The sequence below is a fragment of the Chiroxiphia lanceolata genome, chromosome 4 (genome assembly GCF_009829145.1).
Source record: "Chiroxiphia lanceolata isolate bChiLan1 chromosome 4, bChiLan1.pri, whole genome shotgun sequence".
Classification (NCBI taxonomy): domain Eukaryota; kingdom Metazoa; phylum Chordata; class Aves; order Passeriformes; family Pipridae; genus Chiroxiphia; species Chiroxiphia lanceolata.
The window spans coordinates 5,659,162-5,669,983 of NC_045640.1; the positions used below are offsets into that span (position 1 = coordinate 5,659,162).

A 10,822-nucleotide genomic window follows, 5' to 3' on the forward strand; every position below is an offset into this window, starting at 1 on the left:
ATGAGGGGTGGGGATGATGCCCAGGGGGGTTTCTAACACTGAGTGAGGACTGAACACCTCAGGGCAGCGCACAGTACCACTCTCAGGCCTGGGGGCAGAAGGCCTCAGGGGCTTCCAGGGATGCCACAGAGGCTTTGGAGATGGACCGGTTGCCCCTGGCATCATGGGATGCTGTGGTGTGGCAGGGTTGGGGTCTTGTGAGACTCTGCTCGGGTGTCTCTTGCCTTTTGCCGGGGCACAGCCCAGTCAGGCACTGACAAGGAGGCTCCGGGCTGGGGCAGGATGGGCCCTGTGCTGTCTGCAGCCAGGCACTGCCTTCCCTTCAAGCCTCGATCCCCATGCTCCCTCCCACCCCAAGCCACTGAGGAAGCTTTTCTCTTATGTCCTCCAGGCCATGGTGTAAGACCCCAGGCTCTTCTCATGAGCTCATCGAAGGGGTTTTGTGTCAAAAAGATACAAGGCCCCAAAACCCACTGGACGGATTTATTAAAGTGCCCTTCAGCTCTTTTATTCTTTGAGGCCGCACACAGAAAAAACACTATGACTCTTCAAGCAGTCAAAATAGCACACTTTTATTGGCAAAATTTGCCAAGTAGGGGAACTTGGCAAAAGTTTAAAACAAACATTCAGTCAACCTAAAGCATTTCACAAAACACTGACTTAGCAAATTCCAACCCATCCAGGTTTAAGTTACTCAAGTATCAAGAAAAGGAAATTAAGAGAAGTGGAAGAAGTAAAGAAAGAGAGAGAGTTATAGCTACCACTTTAGATTCATCATAGAATCAGCTACCAGAAGTCCAAGAACAGCAGGGTCATGCCAACGTGAAGGCCACGTGGTCTTAGTTTTATTTGCTCTGGTGGGACTTTCAGTGTGCTAACCATTCTGGGGCTGGGGTAGGGGCTCCAGGGGGTGTGGTGTGGGGTAGGGCTCTTGGTGTGCCAGTGGCTGACTGCTGCACAAGAAATTCTCAGGAAGGATGGATTGGGGCGGGGGGGGCAGTGCACCACTCCACCTGGGCAGAACCCCATCTGTCCCCTCCCACACAGACAGAGTTGTTTCTAACCAGTAATAATGTTCATAATTTTTTTCAGTCCTTCACAAATGGCAGTGGCAATCACACTCCTCCTGGCTGTGGTGGCCATCCTGCTCGGAAAGATGCACGATCTTATAGTCAGTGTGGTCACAGCCCAGTGGATGAAGCTGCATGAGGTTTTTCTGCATCCGGTGATGACATGGCTTTGGCAGGACGTTAAGCTGACCAGCCCCATGGAAAAAGCCTCACTCCTTCCAAAATTGCAGAGCTGGCCCTTTTGCACCGCTGCAGCAGCCATACTCGCTGAGATTTGCTGGGTGGCCTGGCAAATGCATCTTGCCTCTCGCAGCTGCCCTGAGCAGGACAGCTCCAGCAGCGAGGAGGAGGATGACAGTGAGAAGGAAAAGGACCTCAAGGGACAACACCCCAGTGTTCGGATGTTTTCTGTGTACAATGTATTGCCAACGCAGGAACTGTCTGAGATGTGCAGGGATGTGCAGAAGTTGGTGCGTGACCTCCTCCGTATCTGCCGAGTGATTTGCAAGAAGACTTCCATGCCAGAGATGTACCCAGCCACCGGGAAGGATGGCATCCATGAATCCTGGAATGTCTTTGAGGACCGAATCATGTACCTGCTGGTTGTGTTCCTGCAGCCACCCGCTGGATACTCTTTCAGGTTGGAGCTGTATGGTGGGATGCACCTGCCAGAGAGGTGCTGCAACATCCGTGTGGTGCTGGAGTGCACATGCTCAGAGACAGGGGATATGTTTTGTTTTCTCCACCCCTCCGACAACAACCAGAGCTCTCCCCTCCTATCCACCCTCTGCACAGGCTCCTACTTAGATGTGGAGGAAATTGCCTGCTGGATGCAAAATTTGGTGGGATCAGCCTGGGAGAGTTTGCCTCAGTGGCACGACTGGGAGCTCCGGGTGCTGCCCTCCTCCCACTCCTGCAGGCTCCTGCTGACTGGACCCTCTGAGGTGCAGCTCTGTGTTGTGCTGATGTTTGCAGTGCAGCAGGGCAGCCCAGGCACCTTCCTGGTCCTCCAGTAGGCAGTGGCAGCTTTCCCAGGCACTGGTTTGGGCTGGGGCTGCACAGGGAGTTGGGAGCACACACAGCTGGGACAGCACAACAGACCATTATACTCAGTATATGAAAGAGAAGGGGAGAAGGAAGAGGAAGGGGATAGGTTTGCAGTCACAGCATTTGTCTTCCCAAGTCACCATTACTGGTGACAGAGCCCAGTTTCCCTGGAAATGGGTGAACACCTGCCTGCCCATGGGAAGACAAATGTTGCAACTCCGAATGTCCCCTCAGAATCACAGAATCAAATAGGTTGGAAAATACCTCTGAGATCATCGAGTCCATCCTATGACTGAACACCATTCCTGGATGTCACACAATCAAGTGCCACATCCAGTCTTTCCTTAACACCTCTGGGGATGGTGACTCCACCACCTCCCTGGGCAGTCCATTCCAATGTCTAATCAGCCTTTCTGTGAAAAAATTCCTCCTAATGTCCAACCTACCCTGATACAGTTTAAGACTAAGTCCTCTCGTCCTGTCACTGGTTGCCTGGCAGAAGAGGCATAGCTGCTCTAGGAAGTTCTCTTCCATAAACTCCAAGAACCTCCTAGTCTGGCTACTCTCCACTGAGTTGAGTTTCCAGCAGACGTCCAGCAGGTCCCTCCTCCTTCCTTCTGTCCCCTTCTTTATATACTGAGCATGAGGACATATGGTAAGGAATGCCCCTTTGGTCACTTGGGGTCAGCATTCCTGTCTGTGTCTACTCCCAACTCCCTCACATACCCTGTTGTGGTTTAAGCCCAAGGTGGAAATTAAGGTTCACAAAGTCACTAAATCAACCCTCTTCTCTTCCCCCCATCCTGGTGGAATGGGAATGAGAATCAAAAGTAAAGCTTACAGATTTGGATAAGTTAAATAATTAATAATTTGACAATTTAGATAAATTTAATAATTTAAAACAAAGTAAAATATAGTAGTAATGGTAAATATTAAAGATAATAAAAATGGAAAGAAAAAAAGCCAAGCAAGGGCTGCACAGTGCAATTGCTCACCAACTGCTGATCCATGCAAGATCCCCCTTTGCAAACCCAGATCAGCCCCCTTCTAGGTAACTCTCCCAGTTTATATACTGGGCATGACTTTCTATGATGTGGAATATCCTTTTGGCCGGTTTGGATCACCTGTCCTATATATGCTCTGTCCCAGTTTCAAAATTAACTGTCCCCCAGCCCAAACCAACACACTGAGCAACAGCTTTTGAATTGTTTTCTGTGATAGAGGAGGAACAAAATTTGAGCACCAAAGCCTGCTGTCTAGTTCTCATAATAGTACAAAAGGTCATTTTTCCAAGTGGTTAAACTTCACCCTTAAGCTTTCAAGATTATGTGCTGAGTCTTTATTAAGAAAAATCTTAGTGCTTTAAGAAGCAGCCATTGCTTTTAAGAAGAGAGAGACACTGTTTTTTTGTTAAAAACAAAACAGAAACAAGAAAGCCTTATCACATTAGCAGTGTGAATGGCATGTGAAAATAAAGTTTGTAATAAAAATTAACATCTCCTTGGCTCCTTTTTCCATTGAAGTCTGACAGGTGTTTGCAGGGTTGCCAACCCCCCTAGGTTAATTCTATGCATGTGGGATTAAGCTACTTCCTCAAGTGGAATTCTGAAAAATTAACTGAAAAGGGGAATCTTGGAGTTGTTAAGGAAACTTTCCTGTGGGACCATCTAGGAGTCACCCCAGGAGTCACACCCACAGTACCTGCACTAGGACCGAGGTCCCTTTGCAGCAGCAGCCCCAGTGACCCCACAGGTGCCCCACTTGGCTCCCTGCACACACCACACTCACACAGTCAGATCAGGTTTCCTTAACAGCTCAACACCAGGTTTCCCACAGCAGAGTCACAGAAGTGAAGATCCTTCAAATACTTTAATCTTGGTGCAATAACAGAATAACATCTCGAGCTGGGTGACTCGAAGGAGGGACTCTGAACAAAAGAATCCCTGGGGGTTTATACTCTAGCAGTCCAAATGTGGGAAATTCTGGGGTCCTGGGTTCCTGACATGTCTTTCAGTGTCCCTCAGCTCGCTGGAGCCACAGGTCCCTGTGCCTTTTGTTATGCAAAGGCTCAGCAGTTCAAGGTCTCTTACTCGGGTCTTCAGCCCCCCAGAGCTCAGGCTGCAGCTCTCACTGCAGCTGCACACCCAGCCACCAGAACTATATGCATTCCTTAACAGAATCATAGGACCATAGAATGGTTTGGGTTGGAAAGGGATCTTGGAGATCATCTAGTTCCAACCCTGCTGCTGTGGCAGGGACACCTTCCACAAGACCAGGTTCCTCAGAGCCCCATCCAACCTGGCCTTGAACACTTCCAGGGTTGGGGCAGCCACAGCTTCTCTGGGCAACCTGCTAAGGTGCCTCGTCACTCGCACAGTAAAGAATTTTTTCCTGATGTCTACTCTAAATCTACTCTCTACCAATTTGAACCTATTCCCCTCTGTCCTGACGCTGCATGCTCTTGTAAATAGTTGTGAGAGACTGAAATGTCAATGGTTAATGACTCAAACAATCAGCCATTCACAAAAGCAGCGGGTGCTTTGCTGAGGGCAGGTTTGCAAGGAACCAGCCCAGGTGCAGAGGGGGTGTGGGCCCACAACCAGAGGACTGTGCGGGATCCACAGTGTTGCCACACACAGTGTAAAACTCCCTCCAGGGGAGGTGCCTGGGTGTTCCCGTGTAAACTAGAACATTTATCAACCCACTGAACTCTATGTTCCATGACATTCCCCCACCCCTAATGGATCAAGACTGAGACCATCACTTCCACCAATGGACACCTGATTGCAACAAGTCTCCTTGCTGGATCCACGGGTGGTGATAACTTTCCTCTCCACTACCTACTTTCATTCTTTCTTTCTCTTTTTTTTCCTTATATATATTAAATAATATCTTTATACATTTATATTGTTGTATTACTATAGATAATAACTAAAACAGCTACATTTTCTCAGTATGTAACGTCATCATTTACCAGATTTTTTTCAAGCTCAGCAGCTGGGGGATTGAGATGTTGAGGTTTCCTGGTGGACCACTTTCATAGTTTTTCCACATCTGTTGTCATATGTTTTTAGAAGTCCACAGGCAAGGCACACACAGATTTTACTTTACATTTGCAATGGAAGAGCATGCCCACAATATTGCTGCCACTGTTCATCTGAGAAGAGTAAACTTGATCACTTGTAATGATTTGTTTAGAGCCTAATCTGGGCAAACCAATATTAAAGCAGAGCTAGGTGCAAGTATAACCTCTCCAAACACATATGAGGTACACACTTTCTCCTCTGCCCCCACTGTTCCACTGTGCACATTGTTCCCACCCAGCTGCAGCCCTGGATTCACACACAGCCTGAAGAGAGCAGAGGGAGCTTTCATCTCCTGTGCATTCCTGCTCACAGCACACAAGGCATAGCAAAACTGTTCTTTCTATTCTTATTCTACCCACAAAGCTTTTGTATCTGCAAAGGACCTTTCAGTTGTACAATCCCAAACTGTACTCAGGTCACATCGTCTCTCTGTAAGCTCCTGTGTCTGTAGGTAGAGTAAAAGGGAAGCAGCAGAAGTGCAGAGGGGACAGGATAACAGACCCTGCTTTTCGTGCTGGCAGATGTTTTGCAAAACACCACTCCCAGAGGTAGAAAAACGGACAGGCAGAGTGAAACATCTCTCATTTGTCATATCTGAGATTGCTGTACAGTCTTTCTGGCCACCTGACTCTCACAACAGTCTCTGAACATGCTGGCACTCAGTCTTTGGTTGGCTTCTTGACTGCACTAGTTCCTTTAGGTCCAGACATCTAAACAATTTTTGCAAGGCTAATGACAGCATTTTCCTGTTTAATTCCATCCACAGATGAAGACTTCAATCTATATTCTTGATTTTAGCCCTGTCCTAACTAGTGAGTCCATCTACCTCCCAACAAGCTTAAATCTCCCCAGTAATCAAATGTTCAGCACCTCTGCATGGGTCACCAGTGGGTTTTAACGTGGCACCTTGGCACCTGGCATATTGTCTCAATTCAGATGTCCCCAGCTGTATCCTAGACTAAAATTTCTGTGGGATCCAGCCACCAGAGGAATAGAGATCCATAATCAGTGAGCAGAGTTAGTCCTTCTGTGCCCTAGGCATTAACTAGAAACGGTATCAAGGAATCATAGAATCCTGGGGACATCAAACCTCCCATAACAGTGTAGGCAACTGTGTCAGAGAGTCATAGAATCATAAAACTGTAGGATGTTTTGGGTTGGAAGGGCCTCAAAAGATCATTTAGTTCCAATCCCCATGTCATGGGTAAGGACACCTTCCACTAAACCTGGTTGCTCATATTTCCTGTATTTTTTTTTCCATTCCACCTAAAATAGATTCTACATTTTCCTGCTGAGTTTTCCCAGCAACTTTTTTTTTTTTTAATGATGACACATTTTACTCTGTTCCCCTTCAAAATGCTTCACAATATGCTCTTAGAGCACTTCACTGTGGGAGATGTCAGACTGCAGATTTTTTTCTCCAAAACTTACTTAAAACCTGCAACTCTGTCCAAGGCAGGTAAATATTCTGCAGGAAAGTAAGTTTCCTAGTATTTTGACTCACACAGAGATGAAATAACATACTGTATTTTAAAGCAAGCTTTTTCCCACTCCTGCTGTGATGTAAGAAGTCATTTTGTGAATCTCATTGCTTACACTGGAAAGATCAGGGCAGAGAAAACAGTGGAGCAGCAAGTTTGCTTTATGCAGCATCAGTCCTCTGGTAAAGTGAGGTTTTCACTAAAAATATCTGTGATATTTTGAACTAGAAGGAGCACTCTATTCCTCTATTCTCACCTCTTCTGCTAGGTGTTTGCTGCTCAGTAGAGATTTTTTTATATGAGATCATCACCATAGTACTCATAACACCCTGGTCAGCAGAGACTGTGAGGTTAATACTTAAAAAGAGCACATTCTTTTTCTGTAGTATCTGCTGTGCAACTGCCTTTAAGTTTGTTCCTCGAAGAACATGCAATGGCATCCCAGAAAGCCAACTGTATCCTGGGCTGCATCCCCACAGCGTGGCCAGGAAGTTGAGGGAGATGATTCCCCCCCTCTGCTCTGGTGAGAGCCTACCTGAAGTGCTGTGTCCAGCTCTGGGACCCCCAGCATCAGAAGGATGTGGAGCTGCTGAAGCAAGTCCAGAGGAGGCCACGGAGAGACTCAGAGGGCTGGAGCACCTCTGCTCTGGAGACGGGCTGGGAGAGCTGGGGGTGTCCAGCCTGGAGAAGAGAAGCCTCCAGGGAGACCTTAGAGGCCCTTCCAGTGCCTACGAGCTACAAGAGAGCTGGAAAGGGCCTTGGAATGACAGAAAAAGGGAAATGGCTTCACACTGGCAGAGACCAGGTTTAGATTAGATATGGGGAAGAAAGTCTGTGCTGTGAGGGTGGTGAGGCCCTGGCACAGGTTGCGCAGAGAAACTGTGGCTGCCCCATCCCAGGAAACGTTCAAGGTCCAGTTGGATAGGGCTTTAAGCAACCTGGGCTAGTGGAAGATGTCCCTGTCCATGGTGGGGGGGTGGAACTGGATGGTCTTTGAGGTCCCCTTCCAGCCCGAACCATTCTGTGATTCTATGATTATGGGTTTATGATTTTACAATACTATGTGTTTAGGATTCTATTAATTTTTGATTGTATGTGTTTATGATTCTATGATTCTGTGACATAGTTGCCTACATTGTTAGGGGAAGTTTGATATCTCAGGAATCCCTTCCAAGTCTGGAAACCTCTTGTGTCAGTGAAAGAGTGTTTATAATTATTTTTTGTAAATATGGAGCTATGACACAGCTGTAGAATTCTGCCTTCTCCCAACAAGGAAGAACAACAGAAGCCTCAGTATTTGTTACCTCCTTTTGCACCAAAGTTTCTTTGAGTGTCCCCTTTAAGTTTGATCTTGGCTTAGTCAGCTTCTGAGTCCAGAAAAAAAAAAAAAAAAGAGGGAGCAGAAGGGGTGAAGGAAAGCAAATCCTTAAAGCAAACTAGTTTTCTCAAAATTTGCACAAACGTTAATCAGCACATTGCTGCAAAACAGAACAAATAAGAGCATCATGTTCTTTTGAAAGACCAGTTTAAAGGGTTTTGAACTGACTCAGACAAACATATCCCTCAGGGACATCTTTGATTTCTACATTGTTCTCCTGATCACACAGTGTGTTCCCAGAATGAGATTTTTCACTGTTTGTCTTCTTTTCCTTACTAGGCATGGTATTTAGGCAGAAAATCTGTCAGAAAGGAATAGCTGCATATAAATGTTATTCTTAGTATGGTTTCTGATATTATAGCTCAGCATGTTTGGAATATTGATCACAGCACTTTAATTTGCAATTAAAATTACACTTTCTTTTTCCACTGATTTTTTGACTAATTTTATGCAAAATACAGCCTAGGATTGACATAAGGGCAATAAAAATTGCACAGAAAAATCTGTTCCAAGCTAATTGTTAAACATATGGTCACATGCCATGGAAAAGGGGCAGGCAATATGAACAAGAAGCGAACGGGGACATTTAGTATCTTTATAAAGACAGAGGTTTTAATTACTGCTGCTACTTGCATTTTCATTAATTTCTCCTTGTCTTAATTTTCCACACAACGTTTTTTTTTCTTTTTCCACATTAGAGAGGCATTCACGTTCCCCCATAGTGGTGCAGAGAACTGCTGACTTCAAGATGGAGAAAACTAAGGTGAAAGGAGTTAGAAGGGTGACCCTGGAGATCCTGGAATACCATTTTTATGTCACGCCAACAAAAATTAGGATGAATTCAGAGAGATCACATGCAATTACAGTATGGTTAGTGGTATAATATGATCATCATGAATTTTTTGCCATTATAACTGGTTAAAAGTTGGATTTATATGTGGATTCTTCAGTCTAGAGAATTTAAGTGGAAGGTTTTCTTAATTTTTTCTTTCTTAATTTTATTTGTCGACAAGTTCAGTCATTTGCATTCAAATACCTTGTCCAGAGACACTGTGGCTGCCCCATCCCTGGAAGTGTTCAAGGCCAGGCTGGATGGGGCTTGGAACCACCTGGTCTAGTGGAAGGTGTCCCTAACACCAAAAATTCTGTGGTTCTGTGGTCTTGGATGCACACCAAAAAATTTACCTATTTCTGTATAGCATAAATCAAATTCACCCTCAGTGCAGCTTATTTTTCACTTCTAATTTTTCCAGAACATTCTTAGCCTTTGTTTAGCCAAACATAAAAGGTACCACCTTCTAATTTCAGTGCTTATTCAGTGTTGAAGTGGATTGGTGATCAATATGCTCCAGTCTTCTCCAGTCAATATCTGAGCTATAGGTTACCACGTTAGAACTTTTCCACCCTTCTTCACAAAACGAGTTTTTCTCAGATTGCTGTCCCCATTCTACTCCTCAGTTTCTTGTGTCATTAAGCAAGTCTTATTCATTTACTGCATTCGTCCCCACGCTAGTATGTTAGTTCCCCTCACAACTGCTTATCCCTGTCCTGTTATTTTGTCTCTTTAATTCCTGATTTCAGAGCCTGCGTTAATTGCTTTTTTTTCCACATTGTGTATAAAATGATGTTTGAAATGCTCTTCACTGAAAAGATAGGTAGGATTTTTCATTTTGTTTTCTTCAATTTTCTTAAAAAAAAATCCTTACAATTATCATAAAGGTACAATGATTTTCTTATACAGCAGAAAAAGAAAAAAAAAAAACAGCAAAATCCCTTTTTAAAACCCTTCACATTTTTTATGGTGACTAATATAGTACTATAAATACATGAAAATGAATAGAAATTGCTAATTTTTATTACAATAAAGTGTCCTTAATATTTTTCAATCTTTTTTATTAACAGGAGACCTTATTATGTTATTTAGATTGTTACAGCAAACACTGCAAATGCATTTAGTCATTATTGATGTTCCTCTCATATCTGTCAAAGGACTAGAATTTCATTACTCCCCTCATTTTTCCTAACTACCTTAATCTTTTGTTTATCTCCACTATTTCCCCAGGTGACCTAACTCTGGGAAACATCAAGGAACAGGAGAACAATAGAGAATTGATCACTTACAATTCTTTATTGATCCTATGTTTTGTCAACACCAACCATCTCTTCCCAACGAAAACAATAAGTCCCGCGTTGCAGGAGGCCTGGATGAAATTGGGAATATGAATGAGTGGTAGAAGGAAGCACCAATAAAGCAAATAACTGGATAAACTTAAATCATTCTGTACTGAGTAAATTTTTACCTTGGACCAAAACCTACTGATGGAAACCAACTTCTAGCTGCCAGGTCTGCCAAGATGATAACGCGGGACACGGTGTAATAATTTAATGATTTAAATTTAGTTTAGTGAAGCCAAAACCATCTGGTCCAAAAGACACTTTGGCAGATTGAGTAGAGTGAGAACACTGTTCTTGTTGCTGTTATGGTCTGATAACAAAGGAAAAATTCACAACCAAAGCCATTAAAAAGTCATTTGCAGTCTATCTCCCAACCAAGTCAGAATAATAAGAGGCAGAGCACTAATTATGATTTTATGGAGTTTCCCAGCAGAGATGTTGCAAACCAATTGCCACTTGTCTGTTCTCAAGTATTTTCGGCACGCAAATAATCTGTAAATGCTTTCATTTGTGGCACCTTTTCATTTATGTGACAATATTATTACATTTGTGTTTTCCCTGGCAATTGTTTTATTGCCATCAGGG

General features: G+C 44.2%; 1 protein-coding gene and 1 long non-coding RNA gene across 5 annotated transcripts; both read left to right on the forward strand.

Annotated features, from left to right (window-relative positions):
• Positions 1-216: 216 nt before the first annotated feature.
• LOC116785898 (inositol 1,4,5-trisphosphate receptor-interacting protein-like 1) lies at positions 217-2,518 on the forward strand. 3 transcript variants are annotated; one of them, XM_032686075.1, is made up of 2 exons: positions 217-857; positions 1,093-2,518. In XM_032686075.1, exon 2 carries the CDS (start codon positions 1,103-1,105, stop codon positions 2,084-2,086), a length of 984 nt encoding a protein of 327 aa, XP_032541966.1. In that variant the 5' UTR covers positions 217-857; positions 1,093-1,102; the 3' UTR covers positions 2,087-2,518. The 3 variants fall into 3 exon arrangements, with proteins under 3 accessions (XP_032541966.1, XP_032541965.1, XP_032541964.1); XM_032686074.1 differs by having other exon boundaries at positions 217-836; XM_032686073.1 differs by having other exon boundaries at positions 217-806.
• Positions 2,519-7,061: 4,543 nt separating this feature from the next.
• LOC116785989 lies at positions 7,062-10,336 on the forward strand. 2 transcript variants are annotated; one of them, XR_004356785.1, is made up of 4 exons: positions 7,062-7,207; positions 8,761-8,932; positions 9,644-9,717; positions 10,125-10,336. It is a non-coding gene; the product is annotated as an uncharacterized LOC116785989 (long non-coding RNA). The 2 variants fall into 2 exon arrangements; XR_004356786.1 differs by lacking the exon at positions 9,644-9,717.
• The last annotated feature ends 486 nt before the right edge of the window (positions 10,337-10,822 follow it).